The sequence below is a fragment of the Syngnathus floridae genome, chromosome 16, assembly GCF_059516105.1.
Source record: "Syngnathus floridae isolate MCC-2025c chromosome 16, RoL_Sflo_1.0, whole genome shotgun sequence".
In the NCBI taxonomy this organism is placed as follows: domain Eukaryota; kingdom Metazoa; phylum Chordata; class Actinopteri; order Syngnathiformes; family Syngnathidae; genus Syngnathus; species Syngnathus floridae.
The window spans coordinates 12,534,833-12,559,837 of NC_142428.1; the positions used below are offsets into that span (position 1 = coordinate 12,534,833).

At 47.7% G+C, this 25,005-nt stretch overlaps 2 protein-coding genes and 1 long non-coding RNA gene across 9 annotated transcripts in view; all 3 read right to left on the bottom strand.

Annotated features, from left to right (window-relative positions):
* Positions 1-8,091: 8,091 nt before the first annotated feature.
* On the bottom strand, positions 8,092-9,602 carry LOC148385752 (janus kinase and microtubule-interacting protein 3-like). The gene is made up of 5 exons (XM_088401024.1): positions 9,543-9,602; positions 9,413-9,481; positions 9,259-9,336; positions 8,969-9,202; positions 8,092-8,889 (listed from the first exon to the last, which is right to left on the bottom strand). Exons 2-5 carry the CDS (start codon positions 9,434-9,436, stop codon positions 8,773-8,775), a joined length of 453 nt encoding a protein of 150 aa, XP_088257150.1. The 5' UTR covers positions 9,437-9,481; positions 9,543-9,602; the 3' UTR covers positions 8,092-8,772.
* Positions 9,603-11,213: 1,611 nt separating this feature from the next.
* LOC148385753 (uncharacterized) overlaps positions 11,214-25,005 on the bottom strand; it is a 226,599-nt gene continuing 212,807 nt past the window's right edge. Inside the window, exons 27-30 of one of the 7 annotated variants that reach the window (XR_015853117.1) lie at positions 17,200-17,533; positions 17,011-17,087; positions 16,367-16,543; positions 11,214-11,284 (exon numbers count right to left, since the gene is read on the bottom strand). The gene's annotated coding sequence lies outside the window, so the exon portion shown is untranslated. Of the gene's footprint in view, positions 11,285-13,787; positions 14,013-15,945; positions 16,544-17,010; positions 17,088-17,199; positions 17,534-25,005 lie in introns of those variants that run through there. The other 6 variants (XR_015853119.1, XR_015853120.1, XR_015853118.1 and 3 more) reach the window with 6 other exon arrangements.
* On the bottom strand, positions 11,384-13,143 carry LOC148385754 (uncharacterized). Its single transcript, XR_015863538.1, has 3 exons — positions 12,955-13,143; positions 12,717-12,830; positions 11,384-12,485 (listed from the first exon to the last, which is right to left on the bottom strand). It is a non-coding gene; the product is annotated as an uncharacterized LOC148385754 (long non-coding RNA).

Here is a 25,005-nt window from a genome sequence, read left to right on the forward strand (position 1 = left end):
GTTGTTCAGTGCGGCATGGTGTTGTTCAATGCGGCATGGTGTTGTTCAGTGCGGGATGGTGTTGTTCAGTGCGGCATGGTGTTGTTCAGTGCGGCATAATGTTGTTCAGTGCGGCATGGTGTTGTTCAGTGCGGCATGGTGTTGTTCAGTGCGGCATGGTGTTGTTCAGTGCGGCATGGTGTTGTTCAGTGCGGAATGGTGTTGTTCAGTGCGGCATGGTGTTGTTCAGTGCGGGATGGTGTTCAATGCGGGATCGTGTTGTTCAGTGCGGGGTGGTGTTGTTCAGTGCAGGATGGTGTTGTTCAGTGCAGGATGGTGTTGTTCAGTGCGGCATGGTGTTGTTCAATGCAGGATCGTGTTGTTCAGTGCAGCATAATGTTGTTCAGTACAGCATGGTGTTGTTCAGTGCGGCATGGTGTTGTTCAATGCGGCATGGTGTTGTTCAGTGCGGGATGGTGTTGTTCAGTGCGGCATGGTGTTTTTCAGTGCGGCATAATGTTGTTCAGTGCGGCATGGTGTTGTTCAGTGCGGCATGGTGTTGTTCAGTGCGACATAATGTTGTTCAGTGCGGCATAATGTTGTTCAGTGCGGCATGGTGTTGTTCAGTGCGGCATGGTGTTGTTCAGTGCGGCATGGTGTTGTTCAGTGCGGCATGGTGTTGTTCAGTGCAGGATGGTGTTGTTCAGTGCAGGATTGTGTTGTTCAGTGCAGGATGGTGTTGTTCAGTGCGGGATGGTGTTGTTCAGTGCGGGATGGTGTTGTTCAGTGCGGCATGGTGTTGTTCAGTGCGGAATGGTGTTGTTCAGTGCGGCATGGTGTTGTTCAGTGCGGCATGGTGTTGTTCAGTGCAGGATGGTGTTGTTCAATGCGGGATGGTGTTGTTCAGTGCGGGATGGTGTTGTTCAGTGCAGGATGGTGTTGTTCAGTGCGGCATGGTGTTGTTCAATGCGGCATGGTGTTGTTCAGTGCAGGATGGTGTTGTTCAGTGCGGCATGGTGTTGTTCAATGCGGCATGGTGTTGTTCAATTCGGCATGGTGTTGTTCAGTGCGGCATGGTGTTGTTCAGTGCGGCATGGTGTTGTTCAGTGCAGCGTAATGTTGTTCAGTGCGGCATGGTGTTGTTCAGTGCGGAATGGTGTTGTTCAGTGCGGCATGGTGTTGTTCAGTGCAGGATGGTGTTGTTCAGTGCGGCATGGTGTTGCTCAGTGCGGCATGGTGTTGTTCAGTGCGGGATGGTGTTGTTCATTGCGGCATGGTGTTGTTCAGTGCGGCATGGTGTTGTTCAGTGCGGCATGGTGTTGTTCAGTGCGGCATAATGTTGTTCAGTGCGCCATAATGTTGTTCAGTGCGGCATGGTGTTGTTCAGTGCGGGATGGTGTTGTTCAGTGCAGGATGGTGTTGTTCAGTGCGGCATGGTGTTGTTCAGTGCGGCATGGTGTTGTTCAGTGCGGCATAATGTTGTTCAGTGCGGCATAATGTTGTTCAGTGCGGGATGGTGTTGTTCATGGCGGCATGGTGTTGTTCAGTGCGGCATGGTGTTGTTCAGTGCGGCATGGTGTTGTTCAGTGCGGGATGGTGTTGTTCAGTGCAGGATGGTGTTGTTCAGTGCGGCATGGTGTTGTTCAGTGCGGCATGGTGTTGTTCATTTCGGCATAATGTTGTTCAGTGCGGCATAATGTTGTTTAGTGCGGCATGGTGTTGTTCAGTGCGGGATGGTGTTGTTCAGTGCGTTATAATGTTGTTCAGTGCGGCATGGTGTTGTTCAGTGCGGCATGGTGTTGTTCAGTGCGGCATGGTGTTGTTCAGTGCGGCATAATGTTGTTCAGTGCGGCATAATGTTGTTCAGTGCGGCATGGTGTTGTTCAGTGCGGGATGGTGTTGTTCAGTGCGGGATGGTGTTGTTCAGTGCGGCATGGTGTTCAATGCGGAATGGTGTTGTTCAGTGCAGGATGGTGTTGTTCAGTGCGGCATGGTGTTGTTCAGTGCGGCATAATGTTGTTCAGTGCGGCATGGTGTTGTTCAGTGCGGCATGGTGTTGTTCAGTGCGGCATGGTGTTGTTCAGTGCGGCATAATGTTGTTCAGTGCGGCATGGTGTTGTTCAGTGCGGCATGGTGTTGTTCAGTGCGGCATAATGTTCAGTGCGGCATAATGTTGTTCAGTGCGGCATGGTGTTGTTCAGTGCGGGATGGTGTTGTTCAGTGCAGGATGGTGTTGTTCAGTGCGGCATGGTGTTCAGTGCGGGATGGTGTCTTTCAGTGCGGCATGGTGTCGTTCAGTGCGGCATGGTGTCTTTCAGTGCGGCATGGTGTCGTTCAGTGAGGCATGGTGTTGTTCAGTGCGGCATGGTGTTGTTTAGTGCGGCATGGTGTTGTTCAGTGCGGGATGGTGTTGTTCAGTGTGGCATGGTGTTCAGTGCGGCATGGTGTTGTTCAGTGCGGCATCGTGTTGTTCAGTGCGGTATCGTGTTTCTCAGTGCGGTATCGTGTTGTTCAGTGCAGTATCGTTGTGTTGTTCGTATTGTGTTTAACACTTAGCCTCTAACACTTAGCCTCTAACACTTAGCCTCTAGCATCTAGAAGGTAAATAAATAGGAAGGAAGGACTCACCGGTGACGTCTTCGCCCACGTCCAAGCGTTGTACTTTGTATTTTCATCCTTCTGACAGTGGAAAACATAGCCAACAAACACCGTGGAACCTAAACGAATGAAAGAAAACTATCATTTGGCCACAACCAACATTCACAGATAAAACACAATGTGACGTGCGGGGTTGAGGTTAAAGGTTGAGTGAAGGGCCCTCGTTTTAAACTACTTTTTTGAAAAGGATTGGGAACAAGTAAGACGTATTTAATTTATTTAATGGGAAGTAGTAAGAGCTATTGAATTTAATCTATGTATTATATTCTATTGTATTGTATTCTGTTGTATTCTTTTGGATTGTATTCACACTAACCCCACTAAAACTTCAGCCCACAAAAACTCGCCTCTGGCGCCTAGCCTCTGGCACTTAGCCTCTAACACTTAGCCTTTAACACTTAGCCTTTAACACTTAGCCTTTAACACTTAGCCTAGAAGGTGAATAAATAGGGTTAAAGGTTGAGTGAAGGGACCTCGTTTTAAACTACTTTTTTGTAAAGGAGTGGGAACAAGTAAGACGTATTTAATTTATTTAATGGGAAGTAGTAAGACTTATTAAATTTATTTAATCTACTTTTCTTCCCAGGCAAAATTTGATGTGCTGCAATTCCAAATTTCCAAAGTGAATGAAGGAATGAAGTCCTTTAAATTATGATTTTGTATAAATACTAGGCATTAACACAAAATCGACGGCACAAAATGGGCAGACTTTACTTGTTTGAAAAGGACTGGTTACAAGACAGACTTTTTTAATTTATTTAATGGGAAGAAGACTTATTTAGTTTAATTGATCTATTTTTGTTCCCTGGCAAAATTCGATTTGCTGCAATTCCAAATTTCCAAAGTGAATGAAGGAAAGAAGTCGTTTAAATTATGATTTTGTTTAAATACTAAGCATAGACACAAAATCTACGGCACAAAATGGGCAGACTTTACTTGTTTGAAGAGGACTGGTTACAAGACAGACTTTTCTGATTTATTTAATGGGAAGAAGACTTATTTAGTTTATTTAATCTATTTTTGTTCCCTGGCAAAATTGGATTTGCTGAAATTGTATTTTGCCAAATCTTGCCTTGAGACCTGATAGGAAGTATTAAACGCTTAGTTAAATCAATACAAGTTGGTAATAAGAGCGAGTAATGTTGGTTGAACCGATGAATGAAGGTTGAAAGCAATTTAAATTATGACTTTGTATAAATACTAGATATTAACAGAACATCTACTGCGCGAAATGGGCAGAGTTTACTTGTTTGAGAAGGAGTGGCTTATTCAAAACTAAGATTTATTTAATCTGTTGGTTCCCAGGCAAAATTGGATGTGATGCAATTCCAAATTTCACCACATGATGGTGCCCAATTTTGACTTCATAGGACATATTAAACACTTAGCTTGTTATTATGTTCAAGGTAATCAGATTTGTTTATTATTCTAATGGCCTCTTCAAAACTATTTTGGATTACTACTTTGGATCTATTCTACATTACTTGGCAACAACATACTCTGTAACAGATTAGGCAGTATAATCATATCTGTTAACTTGAGAGTGCCCACACTCAATCTACTTATCGTGATGTTAAATCAATTACTGTTAGACATTATTTGTCTGATAATCTACCAAATCTTTGAATTGAAGAATTTGTGATTTAATTAATAGCTTGTTGTTATGTTAAGGGTAATCAGACTTGTATATAATTCTAATGGCCTTCTTTTGAAAACTATTCTGAATTACAACTTTGGATCTTATATTACTTTGCAACAATCTACTCCGTGACAGATTAGGCAGTATAATCACATATGTTAACTTCAGTGCCCACACTGTATTTATTTATGGTTATTTGTTAAATCAAGTACTGTTAGACATGAAATAGGAAGTGTTTAACATAAATGTTATGGCTACTCACCATTGTAGCTCGCTCCTGGTCAATGATACGAGCCTCTTCTTGCAGTGGAAAACTTGCAGCCAACAAACACCGTGGAACCTAAAGGAATGAAATTAAACATTAACATTTCGCCTCGACCAATTTTCACACGTACAACGCAACGCGGCTACACTTCTGCTATTACAAACGTAAATCTCCTTAAACACAATGAGTGTTACTTACCGTGTACGCTCTAGACGGTCCAGTTGCAAGCAGAAAATAAAGATATTTCTGTTGATAATCGTCGCTGCTCAGTGGCTCACGGCCATCGCGCCAACAGATTTGAATTTTGGCGGAGGTTCGGGCAATTACGTCATATCCACGGCACATGACTGCGACGTAATACCCGCTTATCTGAAACGGCAGTTAAAAGTAGAGTTACATCAAGTTTTCTTGGAACCTAAACGAATGAAAGAAAACTATCATTTGGCCACAACCAACATTCACAGATACAACACAACGTGCGGGGTTGGGGTTAAAGATTGAGTGAAGGGCCCTCGTTTTAAACTACTGTTTTGAAAAGGAGTGGGAACAAGTAAGACGTATTTAATTTATTTAATGGGAAGTAGTAAGACTTATTAAATTTATTTAATCTACTTTTCTTCCCAGGCAAAATTTGATGTGCTGCAATTCCAAATTTCCAAAGTGAATGAAGGAATGAAGTCCTTTAAATTATGATTTTGTATAAATACTAGGCATTAACACAAAATCGACGGCACAAAATGGGCAGACTTTACTTGTTTGAAAAGGACTGGTTACAAGACAGACTTTTTTAATTTATTTAATGGGAAGAAGACTTATTTAGTTTAATTGATCTATTTTTGTTCCCTGCCAAAATTCGATTTGCTGCAATTCCAAATTTCCAAAGTGAATGAAGGAAAGAAGTCGTTTAAATTATGATTTTGTTTAAATACTAGGCATAGACACAAAATCTACGGCACAAAATGGGCAGACTTTACTTGTTTGAAGAGGACTGGTTACAAGACAGACTTTTCTGATTTATTTAATGGGAAGAGGACTTATTTAGTTTATTTAATCTATTTTTGTTCCCTGGCAAAATTGGATTTGCTGAAATTGTATTTTGCCAAATCTCGATTTGAGACCTGATAGGAAGTATTAAACGCTTAGTTAAATCAATACAAGTTGGTAATAAGAGCGAGTAATGTTGGTTGAACCGATGAATGAAGGTTGAAAGCAATTTAAATTATGACTTTGTATAAATACTAGATATTAACAGAACATCTACTGCGCAAAATGGGCAGAGTTTACTTGTTTGAGAAGGAGTGGCTTATTCAAAACTAAGATTTATGTAATCTGTTTGTTCCCAGGCAAAATTGGATGTGATGCAATTCCAAATTTCACCACATGATGGTGCCCAATTTTGACTTCATAGGACATATTAAACACTTAGCTTGTTATTATGTTCAAGGTAATCAGATTTGTTTATCATTCTAATGGCCTCTTCAAAACTATTCTGGATTACTACTTTGGATCTATTCTACATTACTTGGCAACAACATACTCTGTAACAGATTAGGCAGTATAATCACATATGTTAACTTGAGAGTGCCCACACTCAATCTACTTATCGTGATGTGTTAAATCAATTACTGTTAGACATTATTTGTCTGATAATCTACCAAATCTTTGAATTGAAGAATTTGTGATTTAATTAATAGCTTGTTCAGGGTAATCAGACTTGTATATAATTCTAATGGCCTTCTTTTGAAAACTATTCTGAATTACAACTTTGGATCTTATATTACTTTGCAACAATCTACTCGGTGACAGATTAGGCAGTATAATCACATATGTTAACTTCAGTGCCCACACTGTATTTATTTATGGTTATTTGTTAAATCAAGTACTGTTAGACATGAAATAGGAAGTGTTTAACATAAATGTTATGGCTACTCACCATTGTAGCTCGCTCCTGGTCAATGATATGAGCCTCTTCTTGCAGTGGAAAACTTGCAGCCAACAAACACCGTGGAACCTAAAGGAATGAAATTAAACATTAACATTTCGCCCGGACCAACATTCACACGTACAACGCAACGCGGCTACACTTCTGCTATTACAAACGTAAATCTCCTTAAACACAACGAGTGTTACTTACCGTGTACGCTCTAGGCAAAATTGGATGTGATGCAATTCCAAATCTATCTGAAACGGCAGTTAAAAGTAGAGTTACATCAAGTTTTCTTTTTTAATCAACACAATCATTTACAACCGTTGACCAGAAAGAATCGTCGAAATTCGACGTCCCCCACAAACGCCACGCTCACTCGCTTTTCAGGGCAACAAAAGTACTTCTTTTTAAAAACGATGAGTTGTACTTACCGTGTACGCTCTGGACGGTCCAGTTGCAAGCAGAAAATAAAAATATTTCTCTTGTTAGTCGTATGTTACCATCCGCTGTGTCTTTGTCAACATCGCCGCCATTTTCCTACTTCCTGCTGCGAGCCACGCCCACGGATTTAAATTTGGGCGGAAGCTCTTTCCATTGGCGTCGTTTTCGCGTATAGCAAATCCGATTGGTTGGGAAGGGGGCACGGTTATGCAGCCGAGGAGTCCTGTGATCGGTGGGATGTAAAGTAGGCGTCGACGTCACGTCCGCGTCACGTGACCACGACGTGGCAGACGTCAAATAGCAACCGCTGTTTTGTTTAGTAGACTTACAGTTGTTATGCATTGACATAATGGCGCACACACCAAATAGATTTAAATAAATTAAATAATTCTTCTGCCCACTCTCTTTTAAACAAGTTAACTCTCCCCGCGGATTTGAATTCCGGCGAAAGTTACGCCCATCGACGTCACGTATGTCACGTGACCACGACGTGGCAGATGTCATATAGCAACCGCTGTTTTGTTTAGTAGATTTACAGTTGTTATGCATTGGCATAATGGTGTGCACTCAAAATAGATTTAAATAAATTAAATATTTCTTCTGCCTACTCCCTTTTAAACAAGTTAACTCTGCCCACGTCCATTGACGTCTTGTCTGCGTCACGTGACCACGACGTAGCGACGTCATATAGTAACCGCTGTTTTGACCAGTAGACTTAGTTATTATGCGTTGACATAATGGCGCACTGGTTAGCATGGCCACCTCTTAAGCATGATGATGCGGGTTCGACGCCTGATCAATGTTAGCATGGAGTGAGCTGAAGTGCATGGCGCTGAAGATTTGAATCTTTGAAATGCGCTGAGGTCTGACATATCAGGCAGAATGGTTTGCCATCACGTTCAACAAAAAATAGAAACTTTCCCACTCTGATTAAAACGTCCTGTGTTCATCTACGTATTTTCGTTTTGCTGTGCATCTTTTCCCTGCCATTTCGAGAGCCCAATTGACACTCATAGTTTAAAGAAATGTGTTTGCCCATCCTACTTTGTGGAATTTCACCACATGCGCTTTTGACCAAAATACCAAATTGAACTCAAGTGAAGCCAACACGCACAACCCCCCCCCCCCCCCCCCCACACACACACACAAATGTTGATATGAACATAAAAGAGCCGCATGCGGTTCGGGAGTTGCGGCTTGGCCAAACCTGTACTATACAACTTTATTTGTATAAAATTTTCACAACAGCTGTCACACAAACAAAGCGGGAAAAACCGAAGACGTGCGTGTTCCGCCCACGCTGGATTTATTTGCACCTTTGAAAAGACACCGTATTGCCGCAGATGTGGCAAAGAGTACTTTTGGGCATCTGAGACGGAAGGATGTCCAAAGCATCACGTCACCTGCTCTGGTAGGCATGGTGGTGGGACGTTGAGGTCAACCGCTTTGGGGTTGGCTGACTCTTTGATCGCAGGATGCCACACACTTGAAGACAGAAGCAGAAAAGCAGAGCTAAATGCAAAATGTACTCACCGGTGACTCCAATTTTTTTCCCCCCTGAAGAAACAGCTGGACGGGTGGCCCCGGCTGGCCAGTGGGACTCTTGTTATTCTGACCCTTTTTAGTGCGCGTTTGGGGCAACAACCGTTTTTTGTGGCGCTCTCTTCTGGTTCAAAAGTGCCCTGCATGTGAATTTGCTTTTCCTGCCTTCTGATTGGATGAGCGCCGGTGTGACGCGGTGCCTCTGTCACCGTGGCGGGGGGTATACGTTGGCATCGGAGCGTCTGCCAACGTCTGAGACCGGCTGGCAGTGTATCGGAGGTGTCGAGTGCGGTGCCGCTGGAGCTCACTCACCAGCTGGTGTTAGGGCCACAGAATGAAGGCCAAGGAGAAGAATAGAAAGAGAAACAGAAACTTCTCCTCCAATTGTTTGATTTGTCTCTTCTGAGCTTCGATGAATTCTTTCAGCTCTTTGTTCCTCTAGGACGGACAAATGGAAAGTGGCATTCAAAAGCCAGTAAGCGTGCAAGTAAGTGCCGGGCTGGCTTTGGGCCCTTACCTGTTGCGCGCTGTGCAGCAGATCCATTCTCTCTTGGAGGATGCAAGCGTCGCGCTCCCTCAACTCGCACATCAGGGCTCGCTTCCATTGGTCCACGGCGCTCCTAAGCTCTTCTCTCTGATCCGCCATCAGCACGTCATTCACGCCAGCGTGGCTGGCTTTTTCGCCGTCCGTGGCGGGGCAGTCCCGCTGCGGTAGCGCCTCGTACAACATGGCCTCCAGCTCCAGGATCCTCTGGGCCGCAATCCTCGTCCATCAGTGGTCCGGCGGGAGATTTGAGGGCGGCTTACCTTATGAGCCTGGTCCATGGAACACTTCCTGAAGTCCAACTCTTCATCCAGGTAGCCCTTCTGCTTGCAGAACATATCCTAGCACAGCTCAAGGTCAGAATTGTTGGGGCACATTGCCGGAGTTCCCCTTGGCTGATGTCGCGTGTCTGTCTACCTTCTCACTTTCAATGTCCAACATCTTCTGTTGAAGTGCTGACTTGGTCACTTTGATGTATTCTAACCACTGAGGAAAGGCTGCTGTCACATAAGCAGAATGCGAGAGCGTGCGTGGACGTGCGCGTTACCTTCTCGGCTAGGGTGAGAAGGGTCCTGGCGTGAATCACGACCACCTGCTCCTCGTTGGTGAGATTCTGCAAGAGCCCAAAGGCACAGCGTCAACAAGCTTCTTTCAGCGCAAAGCCTTCCAAAAGTCACATTTGAGCCGCCGAGTCTCGTGGAGTGCGAACATAAGGAGTTCGACATACACTTACGGCGTTATAGCCCAGGATGTTCAGCTTCTTCATCAGATCACTGATGACGATGTCCGGGGGAAAGGCGCAAGGAGCAATGTAAGGTGTTCTGGGACCTCGGGTTAAGGTTAGGGTTGCGAGGGACGCCTTACGTACGCTCACGCCCTCGGCCTCGCAGTAGATCTGCAAAGGGCTGAGGCCGTCTGGGAAACGGACTTGCAGAAACTTCAAGACGGGGGAGCGCCACTCCCTCTCCTGAAAGGCAGAGGCATGCATCCGTCCGTCCGTCCGTCCGTCCGTCACATCTCTGGCCTCAACACGCTTGTGCGAGTCTTCCCACCTCCAGCTCCAGGATGCGGAACTCAAGCAGTTCGTTTTGGTCTCGGATATCCTGGATGTGCTCTTTCAGACGCGCTTCTTCCGCCTCCATCCGCCTGACCTGAAAAGACAGTCAGACCTCATCTGCGGGGCTTCCCGACAGGTGTGACGCCAAGCGACTCCGCCCAGCGCCTTTCTTTCCGTCACCTTTTCGGCCAACTGCTGATTGCTCTGACGCAGCAGCTGCTTCTCCTCCACCCACTTGACATTCTAGAAGAGACAAACGCGTGGACAGCTTTGGAATGTTGTGTCATTTTCATCCACAAATTCTTTGGTTGACTGGAAAATGACATTTGCTTTTCTCCGCATTTTCCCAGCCACGTTCGGGGGGGGGGGGGGGGGGGGGTTGGTCCAGTAATGCCAGACGGATGAGTGACTGAAGAATGTAGCTATTTTGTCTGAGAAAAAGGTGTGCTCATTGATGAGCTTACCTGTCCTTGTTGCTTCAGCGCTGACTCCAGATCTGCTACTCTGCTTTGATAGTGACCCATTTCTACCATCAGCTTTTCTCTGGTCTGAAAGGAGGAGGAGGGAGGCTCCTCCTCCTCCTTTCAGACCAGAGAACACCCGAGGCTGGGTGAGAACGGGGAGGCTGCGACCCGGCCGGGGGTTGCGGGAAGGGGCGCCACCTTGATCTCCTTCTCGGCGTCGTAGTCCCCTTTCGCTGGTCTGGGCTAGCAGAGCGTAGGCTCGTTGCAGCGCTTGATATTCTTGCGTCAGCTGGCGGTAGCGAAGCTCCGCCTCTTCATGCACACACCAATGCAACACAGCACTAGTACCAGAATCAGTCAGACCGGCGACAAAGCACCCGCGACGCAAAGACGAGTCCGATTCCAGGCTGAAGAGGAATGTTTGGTGCCAATACGCTGGCAGAAATGGCGGGCTACCTCTTCGGGTTCCGTGTCGGGGGTTCTGTCGGTGTGAAAAGACAAGGACGATCCGTCCGAGTCCACCAACACGTCTTCGTCGTAGCCGTAAAATGTTTCGATGACCTGCGGGCGCGGAAGCGAACATCTCTCTGAACAAACTGAAGCGACACCTCACGATGAATCGACGAGAGGAACGATAGCGAGAAAAAGGCCATTTCATCTTGCGCAACACCAAGCAGCCGCAAACAAACAGACTCACCTTGCAGGACCTCACGCTTTGTTCCTCCTCAGAGATTCTCGACGTCGGTATCGTAGCAGCAAATCTCTCTCCTGTCGACACAAATAATCCGCCTTTGAGATTCTTTGGATGCAAAGGGAACGAACGGCTCCGGCGCAGAAACAAACGCGACTCACAATGACATTTCTGACATGAGCTCCTGTCTCCAGAGCCTGAAAAACACGTCACCGGCGATGATTGGAGGGACGCTCGTCTTTTCCAAAAGTGACAACTACAGGGTGTGTCAGGGTTTTCCAGATTATCTTTATCGTATCATTGTGTTGCTTTGACTTTGACTGCGACCTGTAATAAATAATATTATTTATCCCTTATTTATCCCTATCGCTTATCCCTTCCTACACAAAGTCGTAAAACACCCCTTGCTATGTTTTGACTAGAGGTCAAGGGCTTCCTCTATTCAATCCACTCTTACACCCACCCTGTTTCTCTTAATTAAAATGCTCGTGCAGGAGCCGAGAGTCAGACTTCATTCGTACAACGGATGGACTCTCCACCTGCAGGTGTCCAAAAGAACTTACTTGTCTCCCGTGTGGTTCTTGCAAAATAAGTTGGAGCGAGCGCAACTCTAACAGGGTGCATTTTGCCACTAGCTGCCTACGGACAATGACGTCGCGCTCGCGGCTCATGGTTGACGGGCTGAGCAGCCGGGCAAGTCCGTCGTTTTCAGCGCACAGCGAGTGGCAAAGGCGCTGACAAAACGGGAGCTTTGAGCTGCTGAAAACGGCAAAACAAGTCTAAAGCGTGTTCAAACGCGTGCGCACAATGCTCCTGCTTGAAAGGTCGGAATTTAAGGGGCCAATTTTTTGGATGGCGGCCGCCGGCCAAGCTTTGGACGGAAAAGGTTTCCTGGCGACAGCGAGCGAGCGCGGCGCTGCCGTACGTGCACCGAGTCGCCTGCCTGAAGACCTTGGACAAGTCGTCGATGATGTGCCGCTGCTCCACAACTTGAAGGAACTCCATTTCACCGTCCTGCTGGCCGCAACCGCGGTCCAGGTCATTGAGCGAACTAGGCCTTCTCTGTGGAACACAAATGCAGTGGACTCTGTTGGCACGCCGCCCTTGTCCGCGTCGACTTACCAAGCTTGCCATCTCCTCGTTCTCCTGGGTGACAAAGCGCACTTTGTTTTCAAGGCGACACAGCACCAGCGAGAGTTCTTCATTCTTCCTGCTCAGGCGTTTGTTTTTGTACAGGAGTGGCAGAAACTGGCTTTCTGTTTCTCTCAGTCGCTTTAGCTGCAAGCATGAAGTGCGGGATGTGAAAGACGCACAACACGCGGGCCAGAACGTATCCATTCCTTTTGCATCGGTTTGAACGGAATCGTGGCTTTGGCTCCCAATAAAAGACATCTACCAGGCAACCGACTCGCCGCGCCGCTCAACTAATAAGCAAGCGCAATGGGTGCCTCGCTGGATGGCGCGCATCAAACGTAGCGCAAACCTTCAAGCGTGCCGTCAATAAATTACCAGTTCATTGCGCTCTTCAGAAAGCAGGGCGTTTCGATCCTCCAGTTTCCTGATGACTGCGCTGAGCTCAGCGATTTTCAGATGAAACCGTCGCGTGTCCCGATCCTCCTGAGACTGAAAACACCCCGCAACACACACACACAAGCACTCGTTCAAAGTTCAAAACTGTTTTTGTGCTACCTTCCTCCAGCAACGAACTAAGTCATGCGTACTGCAAGTGTGTGATGAGGTGGCTTACGCAATGAAGAGGATTGCTAGTAGCGGCGTTGACCCCACTTCCAGGGTAGTTTAGGCCCGCCCTTTGGGAATCCCTCAGGGCAGCGATCTGCTGCTCGGCAGCCTGAGTCTGCAGCTGAAGGCGGTGGTCGTGGCCGGCCCCAGGGCTTCATCCAAAACACTAACCGCTCTGTCTTTCAGCTTGATCTCATCCGTCTGGATGTACAAACGGGGAGCGCTCAGGCAGGCGGGCAAACTCATTTGCCAGAATTGTGACAAAAACAAAGAAAGCAACCGGCCAATTTTTTTCTTGAATCGACTAGAACACCTTTGCTGTGACAAAAGCGAAGCGAGCAACCGGACATTTTCTTCTTGTGAAATAGAATAGAATAGAATGCCTTAGGTGTCATTGCACTGCAGGTATACAACGAAATTGGGAACATAGCCACGCACCGCGCATCTGATCAGTCCTACCAGTCGGCGGATCTCCCTCTCGCAGTCTCTCTTGGTTCGGCTCAGCTCCTCCCGATGCTGGTGATGAGCCGATCGGAGCTCGGCCGCTCGGGACTGCCAGGCCTGCTGGGCCGCTGCCAGGGCTTCTTCCGCGCTCCTGGTGGAGGCGACACCGCTCGGTCTCCCGACACCGCCGCGTCTCCTCCACCTCCGCCAGCAAAGCGCCCCCCCTCCTCACCTGAGCAGACATTGCGCCACACCGGGCCGTTGAGACCGCAACGGAGCGCCGCGACGCTTACTGGGGACAAGCTACACAATACGGTAGCGGCCGCATCGAAGCCCGACGTGGCGTGCGGATAGTCAGACACGGATAGAGCGGATCACCTTGTCCATGGAGCCGTCCCTCAGGCTGAGGACCAAGGCATTCAGTCGCTGGATCTCTCCATCTTTGATTTTGATCACTCTCATCAGCTCCATTTCATGCTGCCGCAGTAATGTCTCCCTGGTAATGGCTAACTCTTTCTGCTTCTCCTCATGGAGTTTGCTTTTGAGTTCCGTCATGGCGGCGGTGGCACGGTGGTGCTCCGCCCGCAGGTCCTGACTTCTCTCTCTCTCCAGACAGCTGACCTGACATGACTTAGACTTAGACAAACTTTATTGTCATCTTGTCTGCACATGGTGCATACAAAACGAAATTCCGTTGCATACGTCTTACAACAAAGTAGTGATATTGCAGTTGAATAGAAGTAACATATCCTATGAAAATATATATATATACATATATACTATATATATATATATATATATATATATATATATATATATTAAAAATAAGTATAAAGTGCAGCAGTGATAATTATGCAATAGTGCAAGTAGGCAAAACAGTATTCAAGAGTGTGCAGAGGAATGCTAAACCATGTATTAAACTTCTATTTAAAGGGTTTATACAAGTTCAGTAAAGTTGGTAGTGCGAGATAGTGCAAGATAGAGGTCCGTAGTGTCATAAAGTACAGTTCTGTGAATGTGTGATGCAGAGTTCAGTTTAGAGCTCAACAGTTCTAGTGTTCAACAGTCTGATGACAGCAGGGAAAAAGCTGTTGCAGAACCTGGTGGACCTGCAGCGGATGCTGCAAACCTCTTCCCAGAGGGCAGCAGGGAGAACAGTCCATGGTGGGGGTGTGATGGGTCATTGATGATGTTACGGGCACGGGACATGCAGCGCTGAGATGAAATGTCCTGAATGGAGGGAAGAGGAGCCCCTATGATCCTCTCTGCTGTCCTCACCACTCTCCTCACGTTCTTCCAATCGGAGGCGGTGCAGCCTCCACACCACACAGAGAGACAGCTTGTCAGAATGCTCTCTATGGTGCTCCTGTAGAACGTCCTCATGATGGGTGGGGGCAGGTGGGCTCTCCTCATCCTCCGCAGGAAGTACAAGCGCTTCTGTGCCCTCTTGACCAGTGCCGTAGTGTTCATAGTCCAGGTGAGGTCTTCTGTGATGTGGACCCCCAGGAATTTGGTGGTGCTGACCACCTCCACAGCTGAGCTGTTGATGATCAGTGGAGCGTGGTGAGGCTGTTTTTTCCTGAAGTCGACGATGATCTCCTTCATCTTCTCCTCATTCAGGATCAGGCTGTTTTCTCTGCACCAGCCCACCAGCTGCTCCACCTCCTCTCTGTAGTCCAGGTCGTTGTTGTCTCTGATGAGCCCCACCACCGTTGTGTCGTCTGCTGACTTCACGATGTGATTGGTGGTGAACCTGAGGACGCAGTCGTGTGTCATCAGGGTGCACAGCAGGGGGCTCAGGACGCAGCCCTGAAGGGAGCCTGTGCTGAGGGTGATGACATCAGAGGTGTTCTGTCCGACCCGGACTGACTGAGGTCTGTTGGTGAGGAAGTCTAGCAGCCAGTTGCGAAGGGGGGTGTTGAAGCCCAGGTGTTCCAATTTTCCTACCAGATGCTGTGGGATGATGGTGTTAAACGCTGAGCTGAAGTCCAGGAACAGCCTCCGCACATGGGTGTTCTTCTCCTCCAGGTGAGCCAGGCTCAGGTGAAGAACGGAGGAGATGGCGTCCTGAGTGGAGCGGTTTTGCCGGTCGGCAAACTGGAACGGGTCAAATAATAGGGGGAGTCTGGAAACGATGTGACCTTTAAGCAGCCTTTCGAAGCACTTCATCATAACCGGAGTCAGTGCAACAGGCCGGTAATCATTAAATGAGGTGATTTGAGGTTTCTTCGGCACCGGAATGATGGAGGCAGTCTTAAAGCACGCCGGCACTGTGGCTTGGCCCAGCGAGGTGTTAAAAATGTCTGTGATGACCCCAGCCAGATGACTTGCACATTCCCTGAACACACGCCCAGGAATGTTGTCGGGGCCAGGGGCCTTACAGGGGTTGACTCTCCTCAGGGTCTTCAACACATCGGCGGAGTCAAGGCAGAGTACCTCCTCTTCCTGATGGGGGACAGTTTTAACTGCTGGAGTGCCGTTTAGTGCCTCGAACCTCCCAAAGAAGTTATTTAGACCATTTAGAAAGTCAGCATCAACTACACCCACCGGGGGGGGGAGGGTGAGTTGTAGTCTGTAATCGCCCGTATGCCTTGCCACATACTCCTGATGTTTTTGACGTCGTGGAAACGATCCTGAAATTTTCGACTGCGGTCTCGCTTCGCTATCCTGATGGCACGGTTCAAGTTGGCTCTCGCTGTCCTCAGTGTCTCCTTGTCGCCAGACTTGAAGGCAGAGTTCCGCGCTCGTAGCGTTTGACGTACCTCCTCAGTCATCCAGGGTCGTTGGTTGCCCCGGGTGATGATATTCTTAGTGGTGCTGACGTCCTCGGTGCATTTGTTGATGTAGGCTGACACAGTCATGGCACACGCATGTCTAATCTACATCGGGAAAACTGGGAGGGAGGGAGGCAGGCAGGGAGGCAGGCAGGGAGGCAGGCAGGGAGGCAGGCAGTGTCTGCCTGTTGAGGTTTTCACCTTGTTCTTCTCCTGCTGAAGTTCTAACTGGACGTCCATCAGTTTGGTTCTCAGCTCGTCATTGGCGGCCTGAAGGGCGTCCGTTCGCTCCGCCTTGGCCCGCCCTGCCGGAGCTCGTTTGGACATCTCTTACTTGAGTCTCGCCCGGTCGTCAGTCAGAGATCACAACATTTGTACCTGGAGAGCACAAACGCAGCGCTGTTTTCCACTGGCTTCGAACTCAACTTCAATCGGTACCGTAACTTACAACATCATAAACATAGAACTAGCTTGACTTATTCATTGAATAAATGCATTTGGTTCTTCAAAACTGCATCACGCAACATAGCGTGACCGAGACGGCCGTTATCCACCTGCGTGAAGTTATTTGGTGAAATGAATGAGATGTTTAAGACACCATCGTTCTGTCTCTATGTAGATGAAGGTAAATAATCGATTGCTGAAGGTCCAAAGGTGTTGTGATAAACAAATAAACATATTAGTGATTAGTGACATATTTGTGATAAACATATTAGGCAGGATAATCACATATGTTAACGTGACTGCCCACACTGTATTTATTTATGGTTATTTGTTAAATCGAGTACTGTTAGACATGAAATAGGAAGTGTTTAACATAAATGGAAGACGAAAGGGGTACTCACCATTGTAGCTCCTGCTGGTCAATGATACGAGCCTCTTCTTGCAGTGGAAAACATACAGCCAACAAACACCGTGGAACCTAAAGGAATGAAATTAAACATTAACATTTAGCCTCAACCAACATTCACAGATACAACGCAACGCAAACTACACAAAGGTAAATCTTTTTAAACACAATGAGTTGTACTTACCGTGTACGCTCTAGACGGTCCACTTGCAAGCAGAAAATAAAGATATTTCTGTTGATAATCGTCGTGTTTGTATCCGGTGTCTCGCTCAAGGCCATTGCGCCCACAGATTTGAATTTTGGTGAGAGTTCAGCCTATTGACGTCATTTCCGCGGTGTAATACCCGCATATCTGAAACGGCAAAGTTAAGAGTAGAGTTAAATAAAGTTTTTAGTCAACGCAATAATTTACAACCGTTGACCAGTCAAAATAATCGTCGAAATTTGGCGTCTGTGGCTGGAAGCAGACGCCGAGTTCGACATTCCTCCCAAACGCCACACTCCCTCGCTTTTCAGGGCTAAAAAAAAACAGTTGTAATTACCTTGTACGCTCTAGACGGTCAAGTTGCAAGCTGAAAACAAAAATATTTGCCTTGTTAGTCATCGTGTTACTAACCGCTGTGTCTTGTTTGCCAGAACTGCCGCTTTCCTACTTCCTGTTGCAAGCCACGCCCACGGATTATAATTTTGCCGTGAGTTCCGCCTATTGACGTCATGTCCGCGTCACATGACTGCGACGTAATATTATCTAAAACTGTTTGTGCGGTATTGTGTTGTTCTGTGCGGTATTGTGTTATTCTGTGCGGCGTCGTGTTGTTCTGTGCGGCGTCGTGTTGTTCAGTGCGACGTCGTGTTGTTCAGTGCGGCATGGTGTTGTTCAGTGCGGCATGGTGTTGTTCAGTGCGGCATGGTGTTGTTCAGTGCGGCATAATGTTGTTCAGTGCGGCATAATGTTGTTCAGTGCGGCATGGTGTTGTTCAGTGCGGCATGGTGTTGTTCAGTGCGGCATGGTGTTGTTCAGTGCGGCATAATGTTGTTCAGTGCGCCATAATGTTGTTCAGTGCAGCATGGTGTTGTTCAGTGCGGCATGGTGTTGTTCAATGCGGCATGGTGTTGTTCACTGCGGGATGGTGTTGTTCAATGCGGGATCGTGTTGTTCAGTGCGGCATAATGTTGTTCAGTGCAGCATGGTGTTGTTCAGTGCGGCATGGTGTTGTTCAGTGCGACATAATGTTGTTTAGTGCGGCATAATGTTGTTCAGTGCGGCATAATGTTGTTCAGTGCGGCATGGTGTTGTTCAGTGCGGCATGGTGTTGTTCAGTGCGGCATGGTGTTGTTCAGTGCAGGATGGTGTTGTTCAGTGCGGCATGGTGTTGTTCAATGCGGCATGGTGTTGTTCAGTGCGGGATGGTGTTGTTCAGTGCAGGATGGTGTTGTTCAGTGCGGCATGGTGTTGTTCAGTGTGGAATGGTGTTGTTCAGTGCGGCATGGTGTTGTTCAGTGCGGCATGGTGTTGTTCAGTGCAGGATGGTGTTGTTCGATGCGGGATCGTGTTGTTCAGTGCGGCATGGTGTTGTTCAGTGCGGCATGGTGTTGTTCAGTGCGGCATAATGTTGTTCAGTGCGGCATGGTGTTGTTCAGTGCGGCATGGTGTTGTTCAGTGCGGCATGGTGTTGTTCAGTGCGGCATGGTGTTGTTCAGTGCGGCATAATGTTGTCCAGTGCGCCATAATGTTGTTCAGTGTGGCATGGTGTTGTTTAGTGCGGGATGGTGTTGTTCAGTGCAGGATGGTGTTGTTCAGTGCGGCATGGTGTTGTTCAATGCGGCATGGTGTTGTTCAGTGCGGGATGGTGTTGTTCAGTGCGGCATGGTGTTGTTCAGTGCGGCATAATGTTGTTCAGTGCGGCATGGTGTTGTTCAGTGCGGCATGGTGTTGTTCAGTGCGGCATGGTGTTGTTCAGTGCGGCATGGTGTTGTTCAGTGCGGAATGGTGTTGTTCAGTGCGGCATGGTGTTGTTCAGTGCGGGATGGTGTTGTTCAATGCGGGATCATGTTGTTCAGTGCGGGGTGGTGTTGTTCAGTGCAGGATGGTGTTGTTCAGTGCAGGATGGTGTTGTTCAGTGCGGCATGGTGTTGTTCAATGCAGGATCGTGTTGTTCAGTGCAGCATAATGTTGTTCAGTGCAGCATGGTGTTGTTCAGTGCGGCATGGTGTTGTTCAATGCGGCATGGTGTTGTTCAGTGCGGGATGGTGTTGTTCAGTGCGGCATGGTGTTTTTCAGTGCGGCATAATGTTGTTCAGTGCGGGATGGTGTTGTTCAGTGCGGCATGGTGTTGTTCAGTGCGGCATAATGTTGTTCGGTGCGGCATGGTGTTGTTCAGTGCAGGATGGTGTTGTTCAGTGCGGCATGGTGTTGTTCAGTGCGGCATGGTGTTGTTCAGTGCAGGATGGTGTTGTTCAGTGCGGCATGGTGTTGTTCAGTGCGGCATGGTGTTGTTCAATGCGGCATGGTGTTGTTCAATGCGGCATGGTGTTGTTCAGTGCGGCATGGTGTTGTTCAGTGCAGCGTAATGTTGTTCAGTGCGGCATGGTGTTGTTCAGTGCGGAATGGTGTTGTTCAGTGCGGCATGGTGTTGTTCAGTGCAGGATGGTGTTGTTCAGTGCGGCATGGTGTTGTTCAGTGCGGGATGGTGTTGTTCAGTGCGGCATGGTGTTTTTCAGTGCGGCATAATGTTGTTCAGTGCGGCATGGTGTTGTTCAGTGCGGCATGGTTTTGTTCAGTGCAGGATGGTGTTGTTCAGTGCGGCATGGTGTTGTTCAATGCAGGATCGTGTTTTTCAGTGCAGCATAATGTTGTTCAGTGCAGCATGGTGTTGTTCAGTGCGGCATAATGTTGTCCAGTGCGCCATAATGTTGTTTAGTGCGGCATGGTGTTGTTTAGTGCGGGATGGTGTTGTTCAGTGCAGGATGGTGTTATTCAGTGCGGCATGGTGTTGTTCAATGCGGCATGGTGTTGTTCAGTGCGGGATGGTGTTGTTCAGTGCGGCATGGTGTTGTTCAGTGCGGCATAATGTTGTTCAGTGCGGCATGGTGTTGTTCAGTGCGGCATGGTGTTGTTCAGTGCGGCATGGTGTTGTTCAGTGCGGCATGGTGTTGTTCAGTGCGGAATGGTGTTGTTCAGTGCGGCATGGTGTTGTTCAGTGCGGGATGGTGTTGTTCAATGCGGGATCATGTTGTTCAGTGCGGGGTGGTGTTGTTCAGTGCAGGATGGTGTTGTTCAGTGCAGGATGGTGTTGTTCAGTGCGGCATGGTGTTGTTCAATGCAGGATCGTGTTGTTCAGTGCAGCATAATGTTGTTCAGTGCAGCATGGTGTTGTTCAGTGCGGCATGGTGTTGTTCAATGCGGCATGGTGTTGTTCAGTGCGGGATGGTGTTGTTCAGTGCGGCATGGTGTTTTTCAGTGCGGCATAATGTTGTTCAGTGCGGCATGGTGTTGTTCAGTGCGGCATGGTGTTGTTCAGTGCAGGATGGTGTTGTTCAGTGCGGCATGGTGTTGTTCAATGCAGGATCGTGTTGTTCAGTGCAGCATAATGTTGTTCAGTGCAGCATGGTGTTGTTCAGTGCGGCATGGTGTTGTTCAATGCGGCATGGTGTTGTTCACTGCGGGATGGTGTTGTTCAATGCGGGATCGTGTTGTTCAGTGCGGCATAATGTTGTTCAGTGCAGCATGGTGTTGTTCAGTGCGGCATGGTGTTGTTCAGTGCGACATAATGTTGTTTAGTGCGGCATAATGTTGTTCAGTGCGGCATAATGTTGTTCAGTGCGGCATGGTGTTGTTCAGTGCGGCATGGTGTTGTTCAGTGCGGCATGGTGTTGTTCAGTGCAGGATGGTGTTGTTCAGTGCGGCATGGTGTTGTTTAATGCGGCATGGTGTTGTTCAGTGCGGGATGGTGTTGTTCAGTGCAGGATGGTGTTGTTCAGTGCGGCATGGTGTTGTTCAGTGCGGAATGGTGTTGTTCAGTGCGGCATGGTGTTGTTCAGTGCGGCATGGTGTTGTTCAGTGCAGGATGGTGTTGTTCAATGCGGGATCGTGTTGTTCAGTGCGGCATGGTGTTGTTCAGTGCGGCATGGTGTTGTTCAGTGCGGCATAATGTTGTTCAGTGCGGCATGGTGTTGTTCAGTGCGGCATGGTGTTGTTCAGTGCGGCATGGTGTTGTTCAGTGCGGCATGGTGTTGTTCAGTGCGGCATAATGTTGTCCAGTGCGCCATAATGTTGTTCAGTGCGGCATGGTGTTGTTTAGTGCGGGATGGTGTTGTTCAGTGCAGGATGGTGTTGTTCAGTGCGGCATGGTGTTGTTCAATGCGGCATGGTGTTGTTCAGTGCGGGATGGTGTTGTTCAGTGCGGCATGGTGTTGTTCAGTGCGGCATAATGTTGTTCAGTGCGGCATGGTGTTGTTCAGTGCGGCATGGTGTTGTTCAGTGCGGCATGGTGTTGTTCAGTGCGGCATGGTGTTGTTCAGTGCGGCATGGTGTTGTTCAGTGCGGCATGGTGTTGTTCAGTGCGGGATGGTGTTCAATGCGGGATCGTGTTCAGTGCGGGGTGGTGTTGTTCAGTGCAGGATGGTGTTGTTCAGTGCAGGATGGTGTTGTTCAGTGCGGCATGGTGTTGTTCAATGCAGGATCGTGTTGTTCAGTGCAGCATAATGTTGTTCAGTGCAGCATGGTGTTGTTCAGTGCGGCATGGTGTTGTTCAATGCGGCATGGTGTTGTTCAGTGCGGGATGGTGTTGTTCAGTGCGGCATGGTGTTTTTCAGTGCGGCATAATGTTGTTCAGTGCGGCATGGTGTTGTTCAGTGCGGCATGGTGTTGTTCAGTGCGACATAATGTTGTTCAGTGCGGCATAATGTTGTTCAGTGCGGCATGGTGTTGTTCAGTGCGGCATGGTGTTGTTCAGTGCGGCATGGTGTTGTTCAGTGCGGCATGGTGTTGTTCAGTGCAGGATGGTGTTGTTCAGTGCAGGATGGTGTTGTTCAATGCGGCATGGTGTTTTTCAGTGCGGGATGGTGTTGTTCAGTGCAGGATGGTGTTGTTCAGTGCGGCATGGTGTTGTTCAGTGCGGAATGGTGTTGTTCAGTGCGGCATGGTGTTGTTCAGTGCGGCATGGTGTTGTTCAGTGCAGGATGGTGTTGTTCAATGCGGGATGGTGTTGTTCAGTGCGGGATGGTGTTGTTCAGTGCAGGATGGTGTTGTTCAGTGCGGCATGGTGTTGTTCAGTGCGGCATGGTGTTGTTCAGTGCAGGATGGTGTTGTTCAGTGCGGCATGGTGTTGTTCAGTGCGGCATGGTGTTGTTCAATGCGGCATGGTGTTGTTCAATGCGGCATGGTGTTGTTCAGTGCGGCATGGTGTTGTTCAGTGCAGCGTAATGTTGTTCAGTGCGGCATGGTGTTGTTCAGTGCGGAATGGTGTTGTTCAGTGCGGCATGGTGTTGTTCAGTGCAGGATGGTGTTGTTCAGTGCGGCATGGTGTTGCTCAGTGCGGCATGGTGTTGTTCAGTGCGGGATGGTGTTGTTCATTGCGGCATGGTGTTGTTCAGTGCGGCATGGTGTTGTTCAGTGCGGCATAATGTTGTTCAGTGCGCCATAATGTTGTTCAGTGCGCCATAATGTTGTTCAGTGCGGCATGGTGTTGTTCAGTGCGGGATGGTGTTGTTCAGTGCGGCATGGTGTTGTTCAATGCGGGATCGTGTTGTTCAGTGCGGCATGGTCTTGTTCAGTGCGGCATGGTGTTGTTCAGTGCGGCATGGTGTTGTTCAGTGCGGCATGGTGTTGTTCAGTGCGGCATAATGTTGTTCAGTGCGGCATAATGTTGTTCAGTGCGGCATAATGTTGTTCAGTGCGGCATAATGTTGTTCAGTGCGGGATGGTGTTGTTCATTGCGGCATGGTGTTGTTCAGTGCGGCATGGTGTTGTTCAGTGCGGCATGGTGTTGTTCAGTGCGGGATGGTTTTGTTCAGTGCAGGATGGTGTTGTTCAGTGCGGCATGGTGTTGTTCAGTGCGGCATGGTGTTGTTCATTTCGGCATAATGTTGTTCAGTGCGGCATAATGTTGTTTAGTGCGGCATGGTGTTGTTCAGTGCGGGATGGTGTTGTTCAGTGCGTTATAATGTTGTTCAGTGCGGCATGGTGTTGTTCAGTGCGGCATGGTGTTGTTCAGTGCGGCATGGTGTTGTTCAGTGCGGCATAATGTTGTTCAGTGCGGCATAATGTTGTTCAGTGCGGCATGGTGTTGTTCAGTGCGGGATGGTGTTGTTCAGTGCGGGATGGTGTTGTTCAGTGCGGCATGGTGTTCAATGCGGAATGGTGTTGTTCAGTGCAGGATGGTGTTGTTCAGTGCGGCATGGTGTTGTTCAGTGCGGCATAATGTTGTTCAGTGCGGCATGGTGTTGTTCAGTGCGGCATGGTGTTGTTCAGTGCGGCATGGTGTTGTTCAGTGCGGCATAATGTTGTTCAGTGCGGCATGGTGTTGTTCAGTGCGGCATGGTGTTGTTCAGTGCGGCATAATGTTCAGTGCGGCATGGTGTTGTTCAGTGCGGGATGGTGTTGTTCAGTGCAGGATGGTGTTGTTCAGTGCGGCATGGTGTTCAGTGCGGGATGGTGTCTTTCAGTGCGGCATGGTGTCGTTCAGTGCGGCATGGTGTCTTTCAGTGCGGCATGGTGTCGTTCAGTGAGGCATGGTGTTGTTCAGTGCGGCATGGTGTTGTTTAGTGCGGCATGGTGTTGTTCAGTGCGGGATGGTGTTGTTCAGTGTGGCATGGTGTTCAGTGCGGCATGGTGTTGTTCAGTGCGGTATCGTGTTGTTCAGTGCGGTATCGTGTTTCTCAGTGCGGTATCGTGTTGTTCAGTGCAGTATCGTTGTGTTGTTCGTATTGTGTTTAACACTTAGCCTCTAACACTTAGCCTCTAACACTTAGCCTCTAGAATCTAGAAGGTAAATAAATAGGAAGGAAGGACTCACCGGTGACGTCTTCGCCCACGTCCAAGTGTTGTACTTTGTATTTTCATCCTTCTGACAGTGGAAAACATAGCCAACAAACACCGTGGAACCTAAACGAATGAAAGAAAACTATCATTTGGCCACAACCAACATTCACAGATACAACACAATGTGACGTGCGGGGTTGAGGTTAAAGGTTGAGTGAAGGGCCCTCGTTTTAAACTACTTTTTTGAAAAGGATTGGGAACAAGTAAGACGTATTTAATTTATTTAATGGGAAGTAGTAAGAGCTATTGAATTTAATCTATGTATTATATTCTATTGTATTGTATTCTGTTGTATTCTTTTGGATTGTATTCACACTAACCCCACTAAAACTTCAGCCCACAAAAACTCGCCTCTGGCGCCTAGCCTCTGGCACTTAGCCTCTAACACTTAGCCTTTAACACTTAGCCTTTAACACTTAGCCTTTAACACTTAGCCTAGAAGGTGAATAAATAGGGTTAAAGGTTGAGTGAAGGGACCTCGTTTTAAACTACTTTTTTGTAAAGGAGTGGGAACAAGTAAGACGTATTTAATTTATTTAATGGGAAGTAGTAAGACTTATTAAATTTATTTAATCTACTTTTCTTCCCAGGCAAAATTTGATGTGCTGCAATTCCAAATTTCCAAAGTGAATGAAGGAATGAAGTCCTTTAAATTATGATTTTGTATAAATACTAGGCATTAACACAAAATCGACGGCACAAAATGGGCAGACTTTACTTGTTTGAAAAGGACTGGTTACAAGACAGACTTTTTTAATTTATTTAATGGGAAGAAGACTTATTTAGTTTAATTGATCTATTTTTGTTCCCTGGCAAAATTCGATTTGCTGCAATTCCAAATTTCCAAAGTGAATGAAAGAAAGAAGTCGTTTAAATTATGATTTTGTTTAAATACTAGGCATAGACACAAAATCTACGGCACAAAATGGGCAGACTTTACTTGTTTGA

Coding starts and splice junctions, on each gene's coding strand:
- LOC148385752 (XM_088401024.1), bottom strand. CDS start 9,436: ATGTTGGACATTGAAAGTGAGAAG. Junction 9,337..9,412: donor TGGACATTGAAAGTGAGAAG/GTAGACAGACAC, acceptor GAGCTGTGCTAG/GATATGTTCTGCAAGCAGAA. Junction 9,203..9,258: donor CCATGGACCAGGCTCATAAG/GTAAGCCGCCCT, acceptor ATTGCGGCCCAG/AGGATCCTGGAGCTGGAGGC.